Here is a 26,085-nt window from a genome sequence, read left to right on the forward strand (position 1 = left end):
TAAAATATTAGAGCGTATTTTATCACCTTTCTAAAACAGTTTTTAGTTTTTGTGTATGTCCAATTAATATATTCAATTAATTTTGGGTAAGTCCAGAAATATTCTATTAATTTTGAGTATGTCCAGAAATATTCTATTAATTTTGGGTATGTACAGAAATATTCTATTAATTTTGAGTATGTCCAGAAATATTCTATTGATTTTAAGTATGTCCAGAAATATTCTATTAATTTTGAGTATGTCCAGAAATATTCTATTAATTTTGGGTATGTCCAGAAATATTCTATTAATTTTGGGTATGTCCAGAGAATATGGCTGAGGCCCGAGGGGTTAGAAAAAAATTGTGAGGTAAAGTAAATAGATCACTTATTTAAAAATATTCTTAAATAATTTACGTTGAAAACGAAAATGTTAGCATTATATATTTTAAAGTGAGTCTACGCATAATATTATGCACTAGCTTATAAAAATACTTCATAATATTTTGACAATAAAACAGTTTTTAAATTCCGATATTATCGGCGCATGGATCGGTCCTGGTGCAATTGGAGACGCTTCTTACGACAGACTCGGATAAACGTAAGCACCTCGCCCTATAAAGATAATTTTGTAATGTTTATTATGCCTAAGATATTTTATTTTGTATGGCTAAGACAATCCGTCACTTCATAACCAACGTTATGAGCGTGCAATTATTTCAATAAAGAATGTACTATATTATTGAGTGTAAATATGTATATATTATGATGTATGCAGGGATACTGGATGTTCGAGAGTCGTTCCTAATAATAAATGTAAATTAAATGTAGTTTCGTTTCATTAAAAAAAAAAAGTGTTGAGGGTACGACGAAGGAGGTAAACAATGATGGGAAAGTAGTGGAACCCCTTCAATGATTTTTACGCCAGAGTTTTGTTGAATATTTATTTGTTTAGATTAATATCGTTCCAAAAACAACATCCAGCATTACTAATAAATAGTGAGAACGGGTTGATTTACAGAATTTGAATAATTCATCAAATAGAAAAGTTGATTTTCAAGTTTTGTGAAGGTTCTATTCATGTTCTATTATTATATCATTATTTACCAGTTGATTCACAAAACAAGTACTTTACTTTAAAAAAATCATAGACAATACGACATTTTTACGGAATCACTGTCTAAACTGTAATATGATATAAACTGTTCAATGTGCGTACATATATACACACACCAATACATTACGCATGTCACCCGGTAATAAATAACTAAATAATATAAAAGTAACAGTTGATATTCCCGTCATTATGAAGTAAATAACTATTGATTCATAAGTCTAAATAATCAGAAAAATGTCTCCATCTAAAAATAAATCAGTAACAAAACTTGAAAATCAACTTGGAGCATGACGAGTTTAATGAAGTGAATACAAACAAAGAAAAAATCATTTAAAATCTAATTAAAGTTTTAAAAAGTAATATTGTCCGGCTTAATCAAAATATATGTGCTTCGTGGCAGCGTCAGCACACACACACGCATTGAATCAGCCTACCGCTCTTACAAAAAAATCACTCCACAACGGTTAAACAAGGTTTTTCTTACATATTGTACTAAGACTGTAAACTTCTATTTAGAATTATTACTAATAAAAAATGTCTCACAATGGATGGATAGAGATAGATATTGATATTGGATCGGTTTTTGTGGTTTGTGACACAACCACAGAAGCGTTTTTGTCTGGCTTGTGTACTTAGCCAGGCCCCGCTACTTTTGCCGGCCGGAGGAATCCCGCCGGCCCCCTGAGCAGGCGCTCGCGCCCCCAACTGCCTTTTTTAAGGCAAAGCTTTTTTAGCGCAAACACTCAATACTACGCAGATTTACGCTGGCCCCCACAAACCGCCCGCAAGCACCCGAGAAGTGCTCCCTTTTTAAGAGGAGGCACCGACTTCCACAAGTCAAGATGTTTCCGACGAGGATGCTCCCCGCTGACCACGAGGACTCCCCGGTCGTGGTACCGCCCGGCGCTCACCAAATTACGCATCGCACCAAGACCGGGACCGTGCGCCTTACGGTCCCCGCACCACAGCCCCGCCCCGAGGACCCAAGGACCCGGAGACCATCCACCACCACGGCTCCCACGACGCCCGACGCCACCGAGATGACGGAGCCCGCAGCAGGCCCCTCTTGGGCAGCAGGACCCAGTTCTGCCCCCACGCGCCCCCCGATAGGCCCAGCTTCGGCCTACGTGGCGCCCCCGAGACCGCAGCAGCCGATGGAGACGGCTGCCCCCCAGGATGGAGGCTGGACGAGGCCGTCCAACCCCGTGAAGAGGCCCATGTCCCCACGGGGACCACAACCGCTCCAGTGTGGCAACCGTTTTGAAGAGTTGCCCGAGGTAAGCGAAGGCGCTGGCGCGCCGCGTATAAAGCGTGCCAATACTAATACATCTTTCTCTCCCGCAGGTACCGGCAGGAGAGACCGCGTTCCCCCGGTTGTGATGACCCTGGGGAACATGACGCACGCGCAGATCACAGCTCCGGTGCAAGGACATCTGGGAGCTGGTAAGCTCTTCACTTTCAGATACAACAGGGGCGGCACGGCTAACATCTTCGTGCGCACGATGGAGGACCACCGCGCCCTTACCAACGGGCTGCGAGCGGAGGCTCGCGGCTTCCACACGTTCACGGCCGAAGCGGAAAAGATGAAAAAGGCCGTCATCAAGGGCCTGCCGCTCGTCGAAGTGGAAGAAATAAAGGCAGATCTGGAATCACAAGGATTCCCAGCAGTGAAGGTGGTCAAGATGACCGCCTCAATTGAGTATCCCCTATACTTAGCGCACTTCAATAAGGAAGTCAACATGGGACAGCTGCGTGCGGCCGTCAAATATCTGTGCCACTGCCGCATTCGCCTCCAGAAGCACAGGAGCAACCATTTACAGCACGGCACCCAGTGCTACAGGTGCCAAGACTTCGGGCATGGGTCCCGAAACTGCTCGCACACAGCAAGGTGCGTAAAATGCTTACTGGAGCATGCTTCGGCAGAATGCCCCAAGAAGACAAGAGATGAGCCCGCCGCATGCTGCAACTGCTCAGGCCCGCATCCCGCCAACTACAGAGGCTGCCCCAAGCGGGTAGTGTACGTCGCCTCAATACAGCAGCGACCTGCCAGAAGGGCCCAACGACCGCCGGCAGAACAGAACCCGAGCAGGCCACCTCCTCAGCCGAGGACGGATGGACGCACATGGGCCAACGTAGCCGGAGGCACCGCCCCCGCCCAAGAGCAGCGCGAGACCGCACCGCCCCCACAGCCACGCCCCCAGCCCCGCCCGCAGCAGGAGCCCGCGCGCGCGTCCACCTCTTCAGAAGACAACCTGGACTTGATGGCCCTGCTCCAAGGCCTCCTGAGGATGCGATCACAGCTCGCCCGCTGCGCAACAAGAGCAGACAAGCTCGTCATCCTGATTGAGCTCCTAGACACCCTCGATGCCTAATACCGAGACGGTGAAAGTCCTCGTATGGAACGCATTTAGCGTGCGCAACAAGACAGACGAACTGCTCGCTTTGGCAAACGAATTACACACCGACATTATTCTCCTATCAGAATCTCACTTGAATCCAAGCGTACCGCTGAGAGTGCAAGGTTTCGAGATTTATCGTGACGACCGACAAGGAAGATCAGGCGGAGGAACCGCAATATTCGTTCGGCAATCTATGACGTCCACAAGAATCCCCACTCCGAAGTTGAAGTACGCCGAAGCCACGATTATCGAAGTCACCATAGAGGGTAGAGCGCACACCATCATCTCCGTATACTGCACCCAACGTAACCTAGTGAGAGAAGATCTCAATAAATTGCTCAATCTGGGACCGATTGTTGTGATGGGAGGCGACTTGAACGCCAAACACAACTATTGGAATAACTACAGAGGAAATGCGAACGGAAATACGCTCTTTACACACATGCAGACAAATACCTATTCGATAATGGCGCCCGACAGACCTACGTACTACTCGCAACGATCTAGATATCCGAGTACACTGGACATAGTACTCGAGAAAAATGTCAAGACAATATCTCCACTGCGCACACTAGACGAACTGTCTTCGGACCACCTGCCCGTGAGCTTTACTATAGGCGGCACAACTTCAAGGACCCCCAGAAAACAGCGCAATTACAAGGATGCGAACTGGGAAGGATTCAAAAAAGAAGTCAACGAACGAATTCATCTCACTTCGGGAACTCTGCGCTCGCCACAAGAAATCGACGCAGCTACAAGCACTCTCACAGAGATTCTTCAAACAGCACAAGATACACACATTCCTCTCAAAGAAATACACCCATACACGATCAAGCTTCCCGAGTACGTTCTATCGCTCATCAAGGAGAAAAATCGCCTGCGACGCATGTTTCACCGCACACGCGACGAATATTTCAAGACAGCGTATAACTGCCTGCAGAGGGAAATCAAGACCGAAATCGCAGAACTCAAGCGCGAACTTTGGGACAAAAAAGTCGCATCACTCACGCCGAAGGATAATTCCCTATGGAAAATGGCAAGCGCGCTGCGACATAAAGACTTCACAATCCCCCCGCTACAGAAATTGAACGGCCCCGGGACGGCGCTTTCGCTACAAGAAAAAGCTGAAACACTCGCCGACGGATTCGAGAGAGCCTACGCCGCTACAGACGGCCTTTCCGACCCGGCTACGGACCGGATCGTAGCTGACTCTCTACGAGACTTGAGGGAAGCGGAGCAGACAAACGCCGAAGATATTCACTTTGCTACGCCAAGCGAGATTGCTGTCACAATCAGGCGAGTGAGAACAAACAAGGCGCCGGGAAGCGATCAAATTCACAACATTTTACTCAAACATCTCCCTCAAAAAGCCATCATCTACACAACAAAATTGTTCAATGCCTGCCTCATGACCGGGCATTTCCCCCAGATTTGGAAATCGGCGACCGTGCTGCCTTTCGCAAAGCCGAATAAAGATAGAACGCAGCCGACAAGTTACCGGCCGATTAGCCTATTATCTACGCTGAGCAAGGTATTTGAACAAATTATACTCAACAGGCTTGTACCGCACCACGACGACAACAAAACGTTGCCAGACGAGCAGTTCGGCTTCAGAAAGAGGCACTCCACGACCCATCAACTCACCAGAGTAGCGGAATACATCGCAAGAAAATTTAACGAACATCGCTTCACCGCTGCTGCGCTCATCGACCTAGAGAAGGCATTCAACACCGTATGGATAGACGGGCTCGTGCATAAACTGCACCGCACTAACACGCCCATATACCTAACGAGACTGATACAGGAATACCTAAAGAATAGATCGTTCAGAGTGTTCATAAGGAACGTGCTATCTTCAATGCGTGAGATTCCAAAAGGCGTGCCGCAAGGAAGTTTACTTGGACCATTTCTCTTCATTCTGTTTACCTTCGACATCCCCCGAGACGAGAGATGCAATCTGTCTATCTACGCAGATGACGTCAAACTATACGTTTCAAAATAGTAGGTAAATAGTTTGACTAGACGTCAAACTATTTACCTACAGAGGGCGCTCGACGCGCTCGTAGAATACTACAAAAAATGGCGCCTGAAGCTGAACGAGGCGAAAACTGAAGCCATCATGTTCACGAGAAAACGTGTAAACAGAACACCTGACTTTAACATCGAAATGGGAGGACACAGCATAGAATGGAAAGATGAAGTGACATATCTGGGCCTGACCATGGACTCCCGCCTCAACTGGAAATCTCACCAAGCGAAGATGCACACGCGCACGCGACAAGCGATCGGCATGATGAAGCCAATTTTCAATAGACGGAGTCCGCTACTTCCCAAAACCAAACTCCTCGTCTACTACTCGCTCATTCGTCCAGTACTCTCTTATGCGATTCCCGTATGGAGCAGCATCTCACACACAGACCACAAGAATCTACAGACACTTCAAAATCTCTGCATTAAAATCACATACAACACGAGACTCAGAACAAACTTGAAGAGATTACACGAACGAGAACAAATTCCAACTCTATACGAATTCACACACAGACTGACTGAACGCTTTTACAAATCACTCACACTTAGTAAAAATCAACTAATACGAGACATAGGACAATACAATGCTCCGAGCGACCTGACATTCAGATACACACATAGACTACCTAAACACATCCTCATGGACCATGACCACATATGGCACATACCAGAACTAGACGCGGACGAATAGCGAGCAGTAGGTATTTCCTAAACTCCCGACCTTCTTCCCAAATATATAATGTTTATATATCTATTTATATATTTATATAATATTTTATAATTTGTATGTATATGTATGTTTATTTTCTATCTTCCCATAAGTATATATTAACATAAAAACAGACACACACACACACATCTCAAAAATGCAGGACATCATATACCGATGTTACTGAAGGCCGCAAACGTTTCAAGTTGACGTTCGGCCGCTCCTTCCTGGGTAAGGTTTTCTGCGATTTTCCTTACTCCCAACGGCAAATGCGGAAGGATTCCAACAAAAGGGCGCAGCCAAAATTTCCTCCCCCTATTCCCAACACAACACAAACAGACACGTATGTAGTATATGGCCGCTGTAGGTCGCTGCTGGTGCTGATGCTGGATGATGATACATGCAACTTTAGTAGGGTTTTTAGGTAACAAATTTTTTCCCTACCGAGAAAATACAAGGCCTCTAAGTCTATAAAAGCCAGGTAATATTTGAATAAACCCATATGAGGTAAAAATTGTGAGGCGCATATGACGCCGTTCTATTTGTATAAAGAACATTAACTTTAAATTCAGTAAATTTAAATGATTCACCACTTCATGGAATATAAGAATCTAGAAAATGAAAAATGAAAAAATGTCTCACAATATGCGCTTGCGCTATTTTTTCGCATGCGCAGCAATGACTTAACTGCTTTGATATTTGTCATTAAAATCATGTTTTCAATAAGTTTTTCTATTCTAATGACAAATTCACTATTTTATAAGTTATTCAAAATATTTACAATTTTTTGTCAGTTTTAATCCATTAATAATGTCATATTGTGAATAGTATAGCTACTTCTTAATTAGGACTTATTGTTTTTTAACTGACTTTTACCGCGAAACCGTGAAAGTGATGTTGTTTCATACCATAAATGCCTTATGCATATGTAGATAAATACAAAGTAAAAAAATCTGCGTTTTTGTCGATGACAAAATGGATCCAAAATGATTTTTTTCGCTAATATCTATAATTATTATAATTTTTAATTGTATGAACGAGAACCCAAAGTGATGTGACAATCTTGCAAAATCCTTATACAAGATAACTGTGTTCTTTGAATTTTTAATTATCCAAAATTTTTGTCAAAGGTTTCTAAATTTTATAGTTAATATTTTCGTATGTGACGAAAAGAAAAGTGAAAATAATCTTTATTTAGTGTTTTTTTTTATATTTCGTTTAAAGCTAAAATTACAGTTCACACGATCAAACCCACTAGTCGGCAACTTTAACGTAAAAAATATTTTTAATTGAATTGGAAGGAGATGGGGAAGAGGAAGGTGGAAGAGTAGCTAGCTATCCACGTCTGGTCACCATAAACGGCCATTTTAACTAAAGTTTCAATTCCGAATGGTGGTCTTACACCAGGACGATACTAATGACGGGTTATTGCATTATGAAGAATTGTTCGAATTCTCCGAAACAACCCGTCCTTATTTTTTTTTTTTTTTTTTTACAGTATTACCGCACAAGAGTCCCAACTGCTCCCGTCTGGAGCCAGTGAGACTATGGCATCCCCAATTGGGGTATGATGTGAGGCTGAGGGTATTGGGGAGGGGAGGGAGATGGGGAAGAGGAAGGTGGGGAAGTACCTGGCTATTCAGATCTGGTCACCAAACACGGCTAAAGCCATTTCAAGCAACGTTTCAATTCTGAATGGTGGTCTTACACCAGGGCGATACTGAGAGTATCTTCCACTCTGGAACGTGCCGCAAATATACTATATATTATTTTAAATTAATTAATTGTGAAATAACACAAATTAATCAAATAAAATTTATTTGCGCACGCCGGGTTCGAACCCGCGACCTTCGGATCTGTAGTCAAAAGCGTATACCACTAGACCACGCCGGCCGTCACTTATACTAGTTGTTTCATAAAATTTGAACAATTCATCAAATTTCAATGTTGATTTTAAAGTTCTGTGAAAGTACTATACCTACAAGTTCAGTTATCATTTTTAAAACATAACTGATATAATAACATAATTTAAAAAGAACCTTCGCAGAACTTGAAAATTAAATTAAGTTAATTTTCAAGTTGTATGAAAGATTTTTCCAAGTTCTGTTATTATTTCAGTTCAGTCAAGCAACTAGCCTACAATGAAACAATAACAGAACTTGAATAAGACTTTCACAGAACCCGAAAAAGAAGGTTGAAATTTGACAAATTGTTCAAATTCTTCGAAAAAACCCGTCGTCAGTATCTTCTACCTAAATGAATAAGTTGTGAAACGATACAATTAAAACTTACTTGATCATGTCGGGATTGGAACCCGTGACCTCCAGCTTGTTAGCCGAGAGTCTTACCACTCGACCACGGAGGTCGTCACAGAATGTCAAGGGGATATATGACGACCTGATATTATTTTGTCGAGGAGTGTAAACTAAGACTTAAAAAAGACCAACGAAACAAAAATTTGAAAATTTATAACTTTCGATCACATATTTATGTCATCTTTATGAAATAGTCGACCCCACATAAAAAAACATAAATATTTTTGTATACTAAAGAAGGTTCGTTATAAAAAAAGAAAGTACTAATTGCCTCTGAAAAAGCAAAAAATAGTTTTGAGCGATATAATTCGAACTTAAGAAGGTTCGTTATAAAAAGTCAGCACTATTGCCTCTGAAAAAGCAAATAATGCTTTAGTGCAATGTAATTCGTACTGAATAAAGTTCGTTGTAAAAAAGAAAGTACTTTTTGCCTATGAAAAGGCAACTCATACTTTTGAGCGATGTAATTCGTTTTTGTTATATCGACCACCGATTTTATTCCAAGTCTTGGATTAATTAATGTGTTCAGTATCCATTTATAATAAACGTTCACTCACAAGGGAAATCAAACGTAATTAATGAAATGAGTGGAGTGATCCCTCGCCAGCCCAAGGTATTTATATCAGACTCAACTAGAAATTAAACCAACCTAATATTTCAATGTTGTTTTGCAATTAAGCAATATGTTGAGTCTTGTTTTGATTATAAACTAAGCAAAAGCTTAGATGGATTTTGTTGTTATTTTAGTTTTACGCGCAGAATAGCAATAGAATCACGATTACTAAGAATTATTTATGTTGCTCAAATAATAATGTTGAGATAAAGGGACTAGACGTAATTGTGTTTTACACTTTTGAAAGTGATATTTCAGGTTTAGCCATTGCGAAAATAATATTCATCAAAAATACTAATCGGTTGTGTCTGTCCTGTGTAACTACGATTCAATGAACTCTAGAACATTGTCATTTTGTAAACTTGAACTAATATGTTAAGAATTCAGACAAGCGATAAAGTACCTACGTATAAATTAGTACCTACCTATAAATTAGTATCTACCTATAAACTAGTACCTACCTATAAATTAATACCTACCCATAAATTAGTAACTACATTTTTGTGAATCATTCTTTGTCTTTCTGAAGCAATTGTCTTTGTTCTTTACGTAACCTTTTAGATTCACAATTCGGCTAACAATAATATTATCTCGCGATTTTTCATGTGTCTGCACTAAGATAAATTTTGTTTTGAGTAAAAACTTGACTCATGATGGATTATCAAAAGGTTTGCTTTGTAACGTAATTCGACGGCCTCCGTAGAAGAGGGGTGAGACTCTCGACTAGCAATCCGAATGTCGAGGGTTCAATTCCCGGCGTGCGCAAGTAAATTTTATCTGATAAATTTGTGTTATTCACAATTTATTCATAAATAGTAATATATAGTATATTTGCGGCCTGTTTCTAACTGGAAGATACTTACAGTATCGCCCTGATATAAGAAAGCCATTCAGAATTGAAACTTTGCTTGAAATGGCTTTAGCCGAGTTTGGTAAGCAGATCTGAATAGCCAGGTACTTCCCCATCTACTTCTTCTCTATCTCCTTCTTATCCCTACTACTTTCAGCCTAACAACATACCTCGGGATTACATAGCCTCACTGACTCCAGACGGTTGGGAGCAGTTGGGACTTTTGCGTGGTATTCACATAAAAAAAAAATTATTTGATACTCTCAGTATCACCTTGGCGAGAGACCAATATTCTGATTTGAAGTTGCTTACCCAAAGTTTAGTGGACAGATTCCTCGAAACATTTCATAAAATATTATCCGTTTTTGGACATTATTCATTACATATTGGACATCCACATTGTTCCTTTGGACAATATTGTGAAAAAAGCGAGGGGTGTGTGATGAGAGAGTTGATCTGATTTGCAATTAATGGATATGGACCTTTATGACTCTAGATTCCAGACAATACTAACGGTACTTTCGTAAAATTTGTTCAGTTTGCAATGTTTATTTATTGTTTATTTATTGCATTTCACTATACATAAAACACTTTTTTTCTCATAAAAATCAACCTCACTAGGACTGAGCCTGTATCGAGGTTAACAATTTTCATTTGATTGAAGCAAACATAAGAGTAATCACAAACATAAAGTAATTCTACATACAAACACAAAATATTTCAAATTAAAGAAAAAATAAGTATTAGATGTGTTACAGATGGGTAATTTGACAGTATATTGTAACAATATTTGAACCATAACTAATCATTAATCAGTATTCAAAAGAAGAAGCAAAGTAGATAATAAAGGCAGATAGGGTGACATTCAGTTATTAGCAAATGGGACTTATATAAAATCTTATTATTTAAGAAAGGACACGGATGAAAAAAATATTAATTAACTTTTTAAATTTAACTAAGGAATTGGTAGACTTTATATGATTTGGAAGAATATTAAACATAAGTGGTGCCTGATATAAATAATTTCTTTGACCAAAAGAAGTTTTAGTATGTACTGCCACAAAGTTCAATGTAGAGCCATAGACATATGAATATTAGTAGACCTGCCCTAAGTGATTAAAAGCGTATTATCCCCACTCCCCATACCGGTTCCATTGAGCCGGCTGGGCTCGCGTACGGCCTCAAGTGATATTTGAAAACGTGACGTCATCATTCTTGTGCGAACTATGGTCGAGGCATCATCGGTTCATTTTACGAAATAACACGGTAAAATGTTTACTTGTACTATGAAAACTGGTAAAAATAGATGCGAAAAAAGAGAATAAACCCAATTGTCGTATTACATTCCATATATAAGCATTATTTTATTTTATTTTAAGCATATTCACATCGTATAATATGAATCAGTTGTTACTATCACATCGAGAAACGTCTGGACGCGAAACACAAAGCTGGTTGGTTGCTGGGAAGTAAATTATGAACATTTATAAAAGTGTCTTAACTAAATACTCTGAAACTAACTACGACTCTGAATATAGAAGCTGCCTTACTTTGCCGAATTTGGACTTCGCAAATTTGTTCATAACGTGGCGAGTAATTTGCGCTCCCATGTAAAAATGTCTATTCATTCAAAGCAGATTTTACTTTTAAGAAGTAAATGGTGATATTATAATGCGAGATGCCTATTTACTGTCAGATTGATTTATTGACGAATCACAGTCATCTTCACTCCCTTCGTTCTTCAACAGTTGATTTTACCCCTCGCCTTTATCTTCTCGTCTATTAATTCCTATGTCTGTGTGTAGAGCTAATTTTAGTTGTCCGCATTTGTTGTGTTCTTACAGCAAATTTAATATTGATAAAAAATCAACAAAGTATTTGAGTGTTATATAGCTGTTTTATTCACATAATATTACATTCCTTATAAAGTAGGTTGGATGGATAACAGATTTTTTTTTGTACATTACTTTAAGGATCATTTTTTGAGTACTTGCGTTTTCAATGTTTTCTGTGTATTTCGAATGCGCTATATACATCTTAATTTTCCGTAAAAACGAATACTGTTTTAGAAACCAGATAAAATTATCTTTCCGATTTATCCATTTTAAATAAACATTACTATTTATAAATAATATTTTTTTAATGTATTTATATTTTTATATGAAACATGAAAAATGATATCAAAAACGCTAACCACATTTTTACTTAATTTTTTTACTCCAATCATAGAAAAATTGAGAGAACTCGATATTTCGAACACTTTCTATTTGTTTGACGAATTTATAAGAAAACTGTACCTTCACTTTTATTTCGTTCATATAATAACAAATATCAAATAATTTTATGTAAAACCGGTTGTTACGATAGCGGCGCGAAATATGAATTATTTATTTATTTTGATTTATTTAGGATTTTATTAATGGATTCCAGTGAAAATATTTGAGATAAACTGGAAAGTATTATTATTTCATCGAAGGAAGCAAACATTTTGTGATGTGAAATTATATATTAAATGAAAAAAATACACATTGTAAAACACCACTTTTATGATGAATTAATATTAACAGCCAACCAGGTTTCGCTTGGCTCAAGCTTCGTCAGGGCTTAATATATCAACATGTAGTTGATTTCTTTCTAACTTCAAAAAATTATGTATTTTCGCATTATTGAAAAAAATATTAAAATATATTTTTTTAAATATTGACGTACGGTCATTTATGACCCTCAAACGCTGGAGGGGTTTAACATGCATGAACTTCCGCATGATAGAAAAAAAGGTAAAAATATTTTTATTAAATATATCGCCGACCGGTCATTTATGACCCTCAAATGCTGGAGGGTTAAATTCGTGTCGGGAACAACCATGTCTACGATCGGTGTGTAATGTTTGAGCTACAGAATGCGTAATCTGTGATATTAATTCATATCAATCAATAATTTTGAACAATCCTAAAAATATTTGTGTACACCTACATACAAAATTTGAAGATTTGATACAAGGTTTCCACTGCTTACTATGTCGGTTATTTTTTGGCGTGTTGTACCATTTCTCTTCTTGTTTTAAGGTTTTGGACGGCTTTTCACTATCCTTCATCACTTTTTTGACATATACACAGCAAGGCTGTCCAAAATTTTGGATCTAAAAGGACACAGAACAAGCCTTATAACGACATAAATAAACTAACATAAATAAACAACACGTAGTCAGTAATCACTGATAGTGGAAAGAAAACGAATCCCGGACATTTACAATACGATTGGCCGGATACAATAAAAAGGATATTTACTAAACGTTAAATGTTTTTTCATTTCCTTTCAAAATAAACAGGTTTTTCCTTGCAATGTTTTTTTAAGGCTTTATTTAAGGTTCTCCATTAAAACATGAACTTTTGGGGATGCGGAAATAAAACCATACAAAGCCAGGCAGTAAAATCGGCCCTAACGCACTTTAGTCCTGCGTTCTAGATTCAGGTAGTCCACCACTTTGCCGAATAGAAGTGTTTAGTTAACCTTTTAACTTCAGATTACTCATTATTTCATCTCACATGTATAATGCGGTCACCTCAACATTCCAGCACACCTTTGAACAACATATGTATTATTCAACCAGCGATAATGTTGGCGTGAATTTGTCAAAAATGTGTGTGATCATAACTTTGATAAGAAACACCCTTCACTCACGTAAAAGGAACAATGGAGCGCAACTCGTATTTCTTCTCATAGGGGCAGAATATTATGTAATCATTTATAGTGAACCTTCACAATATTTTTCAGAAATTAGTGAAGTTATAAAATGAAACAATGTTATATTTGTATGAATCACTTTAATTACAAATGATTGTGGCAAACATATATTAAAAAAAATATAATTTGTTAGATAAGTCGAAAAAAATGTGACCTTTTGACACCCTCTCCTGAAGAAGATTACAGCGTAGTGTGTCAGTTCAACATATAATACGTACATGTCACGCCCAATTTATGCACGCATAGTATAGCGTAATGTGTCTAAGGTCTTATTCGAACAACTTATTAAGATAATTTTTTAATGATAAACTAATGTTTATAAGACAAGGTTTTTTTATATATTGCACAAAGGATAACAAATTTTTATAAGCAATAATAAGTTGCCTGAAATATCTACACAAATTAAAAATATCTTCCGAGTAAAAATAAATGCCGCTGACGGGAATTGAACCCGCACCTTCTGATGTCCGGTCCAGGACAGGACCACTGAGCTACGTTGCCTTGTTCCCAACCCGCCAAATAATTCAATATGTACTAGTACTTCAATCAAAAATTCTGCCTATTATATTTTTTCACCTGTAAACAACGAACTTTATTTTTGTAGGAAAGGCTTTGTTAGTGCTAAATTTCCCACTAGATGGCGTCGAGACGTATTAGACGTAAAAGGTATAAATGATATAATACAAAGATATATCATTTGTTGGTGAAATATTTTGACTTGTCATAAATTATTATTTTTTAATGAAAAACTGATGTTTATAAGATAAAGTTTTTTTATGCATAGCAAAAATCATAACAAATTATTATAAACAATAATTAGTCGCCTGACATAATCAAACAAATTTAAAATATCTCCCGAGTAAGAAAAAAAAAAATATTGTATTTTTCTGATGTTTTCGCATTTAAAATTAAGTAAGCAATTTTATTATCTACTTGAATAAGTTATGTTTCTTTCATTATTATACTTTATTTTAAATTTCATGTAATATATTTTTTTAAATTGTATTTCTGTTAATCTGTAGAGTCCATACTTAATTTTTTTTGGCAGGCCTACATTGTAAGCACGGTATTATTTCAGCTAAACGACAAAATGTCAGCAATTAGTGTTGGAAGTAGAGAAGTGTTAAAAGGGTTGAAACATGAGAGCAGATAGGTGAAAAGGCAGTTAATTATCAACACTTTTCTTGGTATTTTCTTTGTTAGACTTTTCTACAAAACCATTCAATCCACAAGACCCGCGATACGTGCGGCAAAACAACATACCAACATAACGAATGGAAAATTGCGAAATTCTTCGTACCTAATCTATCCACCTCCACTCAGAGACGATAATGTCTACTGTGTACTGTTGAAATGGGATTCTTGAAATAACTGAAATTCGCACTAGTGTGGCTATAGAATCCCACATTATCTTCATAAGTAGGTGGTTTCGAAATTATATGAAAAATTGTAGCCTTAAGTGGGTGTATCGTTTAATTAATACGAAAATACTGGTTTTCATATAAGTAATAACTAATATTTCTTAACCTGGGAGCTGATGAACTATATATCGATGGCCTAGCGCACTTTATATGTGATAAGTGAAATTTTAAACGTAATTTTATTTTTTACTTTCATTTATTTATTTCTATACGTACATTTCAGTGTCTTCCAAATTATTAACATTTGTATATAATATAAATATATATATATATATATAGGGTTTTCCAATAAGAGGCGTTATTTTGAATAGCCCGTTATTTTGGTAGATGTTACTTTTAAAGCAGTCATTTTTTAACTTTTTTTTAAGTCAACTTGAGTGATGAGGCCCATTTCCACCTCGGTGGCTTCGTCAACAAGCAAAATTGACGCATCTGGGGCTCGGAAAACCAAAGAATTATTGTTGAAAAGCCTCTTTATCCTCAACGTGTGACTTTTTGGTGCGGTTTATGGTCCAGCAGAGTCAATTCGACCTTACTTTTTCGAAAATGAGGCTTGAGCAACAGTTACGGTTAATGGATTGCGCTATCAAGAGATGATTAATGGTTTTATATGGCCGGAATTGGATGGTATTGATCTGGACAACGTTTACTTTCAACAAAACGGCGCTTCGTGCCACACAAGCAACGAAACCATTGATCTTTCACGATTGAATATCAAAATAACAACTCTTATTGGAAAACCCTGTATTTAAAACTGTTATTATGGTGTTTTTTTATGATTAAGTGGTACAAGTATTTATGTGTAATGGTTAAATTTTCTTATATAAATGTATGTTGGGGTGTTTTTTTAATGGTTATTGTACATTGATGTTTAAAAATAAGGAATATAAACATCAATGTACAATAACCATTCATATGATTTAAGATTTTCACGGCCAAAAGTATTTTTGTTATTTGTTTTTGGGGTATTATGCCGTGTTGCGCTAACTCCTTCTTTAGCCAACGTTTCGGACAGCATCGCAGTGTCCATCATCAGGGCAGATGTCTTATTTGAGGTTGTTTTTTTTTTTTTTTTTTTTTTCTAGATTCTTATATTCCATGAAGTGGTGAATCATTTAAATTTACTGAATTTAAAGTTAATGTTGTTAAAATGTGAGCTTAAGTATGAGGTTGTGATACCGTGTTGCCAGCTCCAACCCTCTGAGCTAACATTAACGTATCATTTTTTTATTTAAAGTGGTTTTCTTCGTTTAGCTCTGGTGTATCCGTCAATTACCGGATACCAAGAACTATTAAGCTTAGCTCCATCGTCTCTATTGATGTTTACTCAAATAAGACATCTGCCCTGATGATGGACACTGCAATGCTGTCCGAAACGTTGGCTAAAGAAGGAGTTAGCGCAACACGGCATAATACCCCAAAAACAAATAACAAAAATAACCATTCATGTTTATAAGAATTGTTTAATTATAAGACGTAAAGCAACGAAATTGATGTGAATATCTACTTTTTATCCATTCTAGATTAAATAAATAATGTAAATTTTCAACAAAATATCTATATTTGCAAAGTGAATAATCTTGATAAATGCTAAAATATCTAATTATTTTTACTTACACATGTGCGCGCTAGGTCATCAATATTAAAGGCAAGAGCTTCATGATTTTAGCTTGAACAAACTGACTTACTGAAACGGGACTGACTGGAAGTATTAGAAATTATGTTATGATTTGTGGCGGAATGACAATGACATGAAATCAATAATCATGCATCTGTTATTTCCAATCTGGATTCAGAAAGAAAGCTGGTGAGTCCGATAAATGCTCTCTAATGCATAATACCGTAAATAACGCAATTTGCTATTAAATGACATGGTTGGACTATGAAAGACACGTGGCATGGTAAATATATCCGTAAGACTGCCAATGACATCGTATCACGATCGTTGTTGGGAAAGTTAACCAGAAGTCACCCACAGATAAGATGCCATCTTTAGAGGGGAGAAGAATTATTATATCCAATACAACTCGGTTAGTTTTGAACCTTTTATATAGGATGAACTCAGATAATTTTATGAATAAATAAGCTATTAATAAAACATCAATTTAAGAATGTTTTATCAATTATTCATAATAATAAATTAAAAGGATACCAAAAAATATACAATAATAATATTACATACGCAAAAAATGTGATGACTGGTAATTTATTTTGACAATTTCTAAAAATTATTCTTACCAAAATCGTATTATACCTTATACCCATTGTATCCGGTTACTGTGTTTATTTAACGTTACGTCGTGATAATTATGTGTACAAAGTATACTAATTATCTTCATCCACAAATCATAATATCACCAACTACACCTAATTTCAATAATCGTCATTGCGTGTAAATAAATATTACGTAAAGTTACATAATATTATGATAAACTTGGGGTCGTAAAACCATTTGTGTGTCGTATCGTGATTTATTTATAATGTTATTTAATAACTAAGTTATTTGGAAAACCAACAGGTGGTATAAAATATTTACGAAGAATTGTAAATTATAATATAATATCTGATGACGTTTACCCGGCACTGCTCGGGGACTTTAGGATAAACGATTTGGGGTAAAGTTTTGAGTTTGTAAAGTCTTTTTAAGATATACTTCTCATTTGATGTATCTCATAAGGTTTAGCCGGCGTTAGGAATGTAAGCGGCCGAAATATTTTTTAAATTGATAATTGGATTACTAATAATTTGAAGCGATTATTAATAAATTAGCAACGTGTAGTAATAATGGTACATTGCCTCCATTATTCCCACTATCCTGTTAAAAAGTGACAGCATGCAAATTTCCTGATTAATATTAAACTTCCTGATAAGTAATATAAGTAACCTTATTTCAATAAGAGTCGTATATAGAAAGTAAACGTTGTATTAAAAAACCCAGCGACTACGCAACAGATCGCTTATTCGAAGAATTTAAAGATCTGTACATTAAAAATTAAAAAATTCAAATCATTAAGGAAAATGACAAGTGTCTTTATTAAACTGAAAATCGTACTCAACTTAAATATATGTTTCCATGTCCAAAATGCAATAGTTAATTTATCCAAAATTATTTATTATACCTTTCGAGTGTCTATATTTAACTGAAACCGTACTTAACTTAAATATATGGTTCTGTGGCGTTGAGAGAAACAATCCAGAATTGTCTCATTAATAATAAACAGCTCGACCTACTTAGGTAACCTACCTTTCTACGAGTACCTACTTTCGAGTTATTTTGCTCAAATCGTAAACAAACGCGGCCTACCTACGACAATACGTCGCAGTCGGTCTGGCACATTACGACAGCTCGCCAGAAGGTTCGAGCCTATCGCCTATGCATAATTGTCACTCCGCCGAAAGTTCCCGAAAGGCCCAGACTGAGCGAGTTTCTCCGATTTAGTTCCAATTCCACCTACCTACTGTCGCCGCCAGCCGTACAGTATAAATAAGCCCGACGCAGCGAGCAGCCAGTCAGTCAACAATCAGCCGTCAGTTTACAAATCTCATGAGTGATAATCCGCACACCTTATTTGCGCGAAGGACAATATTCCTGGTTTTGCACGAACAAATCATGGACTCCATCGGGACATCATCTAAGCGCCTTGGCCACCGTCCCTGGCCAGCACTATACGGATTACAGCGCCCTGGTTCCAGCGTCTCTGACCAGCGCTTCATCCACGCACCATGACCACCACGAGGACATACAGCATCCTCACTGGTCTACGCAGTTCCCGCTCAACCGCCTACAAGGTCCACCGCACCTTCAGACTTCCCGTCAGCACTGGAGTGCCTGAAGACCCACATTCTTCGCCAGTGTCTGACCGTCAACGAGTCCCGGTCACCAGCGCCCGGCGTCGACTCACTGACCCACGCTTGACCAGCCATCACAGCCAGCATCCGGAGAGTACTACATCTGTTCTACGTCATCTCTTCATCACGGCTACTCTGACTCAAATAAACACTGTGACTTTCACGACCGACTTTCATTTCGTGCCTCCCACCATAGATCGCCAAAGTTCCACGTCCAAAATGAAATAATTAATTTATCCAAAATTATTTATTATACCTTTCAAGGAAGACCCTTTTCAATCGACTACCGGAATAATTTTGAAGCATTAATGTCAAAATCCAAACCTTCAACACCGTGAAAAAATAAAACAAAAAAACTGTTTCCACATGAACTGATATTGAAAATAACCTAAATCTCATTCATTACCCATAAGTGACATTTTCTTTTCCAAATACATAATATAATGCCTTCATTACTATTTAAAAATAATAATAAAATTTGGATGATTTGTACAGCACCGTTTTTTTTTTGCAAAATCACATCAAGGGCGCTGATATATAATATGTTTCTGCAATGATCCATGTCATTACTAACTATAAACTAGTCAAACTATTATCAATTTATGGCAAACAGATTGCATCCACCGGTTCGTCGATAACTAACACAAAACTATAATTACAATGCAGTGATTGATTGATGAACGTGATGCTAGAATATACTATGTTAATATTTTATTTATTTATATTTTGTGAAGGCAGATAATATACAGTACCATACTTACCTGGGAGGTCACTTGAGATTAACACTGTTTATTGTTTATTAGAGAAATTTAGATACGGTTCGCACACAAAAGACATAGTTGGACTTTCCGGTATTTATTTTAATAATATGTATGTATGTTCTTTAATGAGCGTGTTTAGAAAAGGAAAAGCAAATTTTGTGCTAAGCGGTACTATAGTACAAGGGTTTGATCAGAATTTCTCTTCCTAAATGTGATTCGTCCCTCGGTATAAGACAGATTTCGAATAATGTAAATCTAATAAGAAAAGTGTGATTATGATGTATTATAGGCAATACAAGAATTCAACTTCAATTCAACTACTATTCAATTTCTATTTTTAAATAATTTTATAATATAATATAATTTTAAATAATTTTAATAATTTTATAATTTTTCAATTTTTCAATTTTTCAATTAAGTCCTAAATCCTGTATCTAAATTTCGCCAATAAACAATTAGATAATGTTAATTAAGTTTTAATCTCAAGTGACCTATCAGGTAAGTATTGAACTGTATATTTTCTCCATAAATAGTTAAGTAATAACATAGACCACTGTACAAATGTATTATAAGTTTGTACAGCGCCCTTGAGGTGTTTTTGCACAAAAACGGCGCTATACAAGTCATCCAAGTATTATTATTATTATTATTAACTTTAAGGCAGGTATATTTAATTTAAGGGTATGAGAACTTTATATTAGATACGTTTCTACCTACCTACGTTTGTATCGCATTTGACAAACATGTAATATAAATTAATGTCATATTTAACAAACATTAATATAATTATTTTTTACTTTCTCCATGCAATGTACTTACTACATCTCAAAATAGATAGTAGGTATCTACCATATTATTAATTACTTATAAATAACTATATAAAATAATTTACTGTGCACTCCTCTTCCAACCACAAGCAAACGCGTACATGGAAGAGTAGTATAAAAATCTCACAATATGTACAATCACAATGTAAATAGTATTTTGTATGTACTTACCTTATTTATTCAATAAAAAAAAACAATAAAAATACAATATTAGTCCTTCAGATAAAACCGAGAACACGTGTTCTTTTCCTTATAGACGGCTGTCGGTGGTTGAGTTGACATCGTGTTTGGGTTTCACCCAAGCATAGTGTGTTAAATTCTTCGGCTGTCTAAATCTTCCATCAAAATACAAGCAACATTTTCCGCTTGCAGTGGTGGCAGTAGGAGATTTTCAAATATTGTCAGGTTATTCGTGACCCGGGAAAGTTTGTCTTAAAAAAATATATTATTACGGAATGCTAGAATATAAGTATGTCAGTATCGATATCAGTATTTGTATTAATACGTGTTCCGCCTTCCTCACAACACATTTGCTTTTGACTGATACTTTCTTAGAAACTCTTTCAATTCATTTGTTATAGGCCCGCAATCCTATTTTTAACAAGAAAACGAATAACTTTATAAGATTTTTAATAAATTAACAGTATTTCATATCAATTAGTTTCCTCGGTGAATAATTGCCTATATTATAATTGTATCATATAGTCGTAAATTGGTTATTCAATAAATAAAAATATAGTTACCGTCCAGTCCAGGGGGTGGAGGTGGGAAGGGAGGCAGCGCTGAACCAGGATCCAGTCTGCCAGATCCTTCCCCTCCTGGAGAGCCATCCTCCCCATCTTCAGTATCGACCTGCAATCATCAACAGTATGAGTTGGCTGTATTGAAAGACGCATGAAAACACACTAACTCTTTTTTGTTGTTTGTTTTTGGGGTGTTATGCCGTGTTGCGCTAACTCCTTCTTTAGCCGACGTTTCGGACAGCGTTGCAGTGTCCATCATCAGGGCAGATCCGGTAGATCCGAAGATGTGTAAATTTTGGTTGTCGAGTTTGTGCTTATTTATTTGTGGCCTGGGCCCGTCCAAGTGCGAAATGCCAACGGAAGTGGCGACATCTTGTGGCGAATTCTGAAAACACAGTATTTATGATAGCCTGGGGCCCATCCAAGTGCGAAATGCCAACGGAAGTGGCGCCAGGCTATCATAAATACTGTGCTTTCAGAATTCGCCACAAGATGTCGCCACTTCCGTTGGCATTTCGCACTTGGACGGGCCCAGGCCACAAATAAATAAGCACAAACTCGACAACCAAAATTTACACATCTTCGGATCTACCGGATCTGCCCTGATGATGGACACTGCAACGCTGTCCGAAACGTCGGCTAAAGAAGGAGTTAGCGCAAAACGGCATAACACCCCAAAAACAAACAACAAAAATGCTTTTGGCCGTGAGAATCTAAAAACTTACCACACTAACTCTTGCTAGTTATACAAGTGTGGCAAAAGTATTGTCATAATGTGAATGTGCCATAATTTTTGCAAATGGCGTCAAATGTCATTGTGGTTTGACATTTATCTTGTAGACAGATAGAGAATTAGTTGACAACATGCAATGGAGCGATATACACCTGAAAAACGCGGAATTGAAAGCGGTAACAATAATTATTGTCATTGTGGTGTGTATCGCTCCATTGCTTATTGTCAACTAATTCTCTATCTGTCTACAACATAAATTTCAAAACACATTGATATTTGAGGCCATTTGCAAAAATTACGGCACATTCACAGTATGAAATTAATTTTTCCCCACCTTGTATTTTAAACTAAGAGCGTGTTTTCTATTGCTTAGAAAAATCGAATGAGTTTTGTCCATTGGTTATCATGGGGAGCCAGATTTCATTAAAAAAATACGTTGATAATAATAAAAAATAAAAAATTTCGAAATAAAACTCTTACAAGTTTTGTAAAAATTTGAAATAGTCTATTTCAATTTAGAGCAATCGTTATTTTACATAATTCAATAAGACCATAATATGGTAAAATAACTGTAGTCAAGTACCTACACACATGCGACTACTGTATAGGTAGGTACCGACCTAAATGAACAATTAAGTTTGAACAAAAAAATTGTAATCTATGTATTTCTTGTACATTAAATTAGTAAAGATTTCCAGTCGTTGTTTTTGATGGTAGGTATTAGATAGCGCGTCTGTTTCATTAATATTTGCAAAGCCTAAAATACCTCCAGCCTGAATTATTAACGGTGACTAAAATTGTCTGAATTTTATTTAAACAGAGATTATTGAAATTCAACATTGATTAACAATAAATTTTACATTATCTTAATAGATATACTACACTTGTTCATTGGAAAGCGTATTTTTTGTAAAAAGAACAAGTACAGGTTTATTATTTGGCAAAGTTTATAGATTTCAAATTATTAAGAGAATTAAAATAAATAGTTTTAGAACAGGCAAAGGTATATAGCGAGAAATAATGTTTAGTTAGATAAACCATAATATTATAATAATTATTCGAAAGTCGAACTTCTACTTAAATGTTGATAAACGTCTGTCAGACACAACAATATACGAAAATAGTGAGCTTTGGCTGAGGTGACATTGAACAAATTTAGTACTCATTTTCAAAGACTCGCGACATCAAAGGGTGGCCTATTCATGTACAAAATCTTAAGCTTAAAAAAATCAGTCCACCACAACGTATCATACCATGACCGTAACCTTATTGATAAATGCAGAAAAATATCATTTCATCTAAACAACGGCCACTTGACCGTTCCGCCACCGACCAACATCGTAGCGTACCATGACCGGGCCGTCATTAAATTCACGGCCAAAATATTTTGCCGGTGGCGATATGCTCCATGCATACATACATACGGACAAAGAACGCTGTCGATCCGTTGCAGTTGGCATAGTAGGGCGTGTCGTGTTTCTTTTCGTGCCTAATACATTCATAGCACGGTCATGGTTTGCTCCGGTAATGTGGAATTTGCCTTGTGGTTAAACGATAAATAAGCTTTGAAGAGGCAATCCCTTATCTAGAAGCATGCATAAATGAAATAAAATTTAAGACAAATAAAATTTATTTTATTTCGTAATCATGTTATTCAATTCATCTTTAAATCCACATAAATATTATTTATTAAGCACACAAAATTAGAGCGAACGTTTTAAAGAGAAAATGTTACGATGAATATTTCCATTACGTTGAATAGTGTTATCTGATGTTAAAATAAGCACAACTTGATCTTCCTGTTACCCAATACAAGTATAATATTATATTAGGAGCGTAAAGCGAGTAAACTTGAAGCTAACAAGGCGGCAGAATATAGGGTAGGTTACACGTGAATTCAAAAACACCCTCGAGATATTAGTTTGTTTTCCCGGACGGTTAAATTAATTACCCTTAATTAAAGGAACCCTTAGGTAAAGAATAAGGATTGTATATTTGATAGGAGGATTTGAGTCTTGTTCCAAATGTGATTGCCTTAAGCCTTACGTTTTACACAAACTTTCAGCCAAATAAGTTACACTGAAAACATTTTTCTGAAAACATATTTTTTGAACATCGTATTGAGTGTCAGGTGTTATTTTTATTTTTCGAATTCAGTCAGGTATGAAACAAGTGGTTGTAAAATTTGATATCCACGAGTAAACCTGTAATCATACTAAAATTGTACGCGAAATGAGGTTTTGGCAAAGGCATTCGATCACAGAGGGTTACATTTAGACCGTTATGATAAAACAAACTTAACGCAAAAATACACATTCTTAATTGCTTGTTTTAATTAAACCCGGAATCATAAATAACGCTTTAGACAAGTTTGTGTAGATGTTTTGTAACTATATTAAAGTTTTGATCAGTTGATGAACTATGTTTATCCATTGATATACGAGTATAGTACAAATACAAATTATCTACGATTTACGTTCGGATCAACCTTCTTCAAATGTTCGCTACGATTATTTGAAAAATGCGTGCACGACACCTTCATCTACTGGTGTCATGTGCTATATATGTGAAACTTGTTACCAAAAAACATGATAATAATTATTATTTTCAAAGATTATAAGAATTTGATCATTATTTTAATCTTTGAAAATACGGTGAACGTAAAATTAGAAGTATATTGTGACACGGATCCAGAAAGGAAGTAATCCTCATGTAGGTACCAATACCAATATTTAATTAGAAGTATATTGTGACACGGATCCACAAAGGAAATAATCCTCATGTAGGTACCAATACCAATATTTCTTAGGATTTTAATTTGAATAGCATTTTGGTTAATTCATTATTCTAATTATTTTTACGATCCTTTAATACTCAGCAAATGCATTACTTAATGTTAAAGTTCAAAATGTTTTCAAATGAAACAAAAAAAAATGGTTAGAATCTGAAAGAAAATACTAATGTTAATAAAACCGTCTGCTTTTAAGTTGAAAAGATAACAAGAAAGGTAAGAAGATCATGCTTTTAGAGAGGAATCCTTTTAAAGCAAGTTTTGAGGTTTAGAATAAAAATATAAACGTCTCCTGCGACTGAGATATCCCTTCAACTCTTGAAGTTCTTCAGAAAATAAACTTTCCTGCAACGGGATTCCTAGAACCTTCATTGTCGCTTCGTTTGGAACTTTGAATCAAACCATCCCCCAAAAGACATCAATAAGAAAATATGAAACTTTTGCATATAAAATTTACTATTTTTATGCATTATGGAAGGATTTTGCTCGACTTTCAAGCAACTATCTAAGGCTAAAATAATACTAATATTTAATTAATAAATATTAGTGTAGGTATTTTGTATATTTTTATCGAAAATATAAAAGTTATGTTGAATATAATATTATTTTTGCATTTCTCCCTTATTTTTTTTACATTCAGAATTAGGCATTGTGAAAATAATATACAATGCCTTACCTTATAAATAATACCTTATAAAATGGGGTTAACTTTCAGTCTGGGCAATTTAAAACCAATTTCATGTGAGTTATGTTTAGAGTATCTACATAAAGAAACGTATTCAAGAAGTAGAAAATAAAATCTTTACATAAATTATTAGTTCAGATATTTTACAATTATTATCTCAAAACATAATAAAATATAACACTAACATTAAACGTGTAGGTAATAAGTTTTTAAAACGCGTAATTATCGTCAGTCATAATTCATGTTAAAAACAGATAGTTATCTGCCTTCCGAAAAAAGCTTGTGATTTACAAATACAAAAATCAAGTCTACTCAAAGCTCTGAAAGAAACCCCCCAGATGGCGTTATGTGCATGGTCTTAAAGACGTTTTAAGGATCGTGTTCATTATGACATCCTTAGAATGTATATTAACACCGACTATAACCCATGATATCGTCTCATTAGAGGCGTATTCGGAAGATCTGCATCCGACTGTGGCGACTGTCAACCAATGACACTACAGTACGGTGTCTGAACAT

The 26,085-nt window shown here is 36.3% G+C and overlaps 1 protein-coding gene across 11 annotated transcripts in view; it reads right to left on the minus strand.

Annotated features, from left to right (window-relative positions):
• Mp (collagen XV/XVIII-type protein multiplexin) overlaps positions 1 to 26,085 on the minus strand; it is an 895,293-nt gene that overhangs the window by 214,779 nt on the left and 654,429 nt on the right. For all 11 annotated transcript variants that reach the window (XM_089633234.1, XM_089633232.1, XM_089633230.1 and 8 more), the window contains one exon: positions 21,358 to 21,466. In XM_089633234.1, coding sequence (XP_089489360.1) covers positions 21,358 to 21,466 — 109 coding nt within the window. The remainder of the gene's footprint in view (positions 1 to 21,357; positions 21,467 to 26,085) is intronic.

Source organism: Hesperophylax consimilis, chromosome 7, assembly GCF_061612785.1.
Source record: "Hesperophylax consimilis isolate HC1 chromosome 7, BYU_Hcon_1.0, whole genome shotgun sequence".
In the NCBI taxonomy this organism is placed as follows: Eukaryota; Metazoa; Arthropoda; class Insecta; order Trichoptera; family Limnephilidae; genus Hesperophylax; species Hesperophylax consimilis.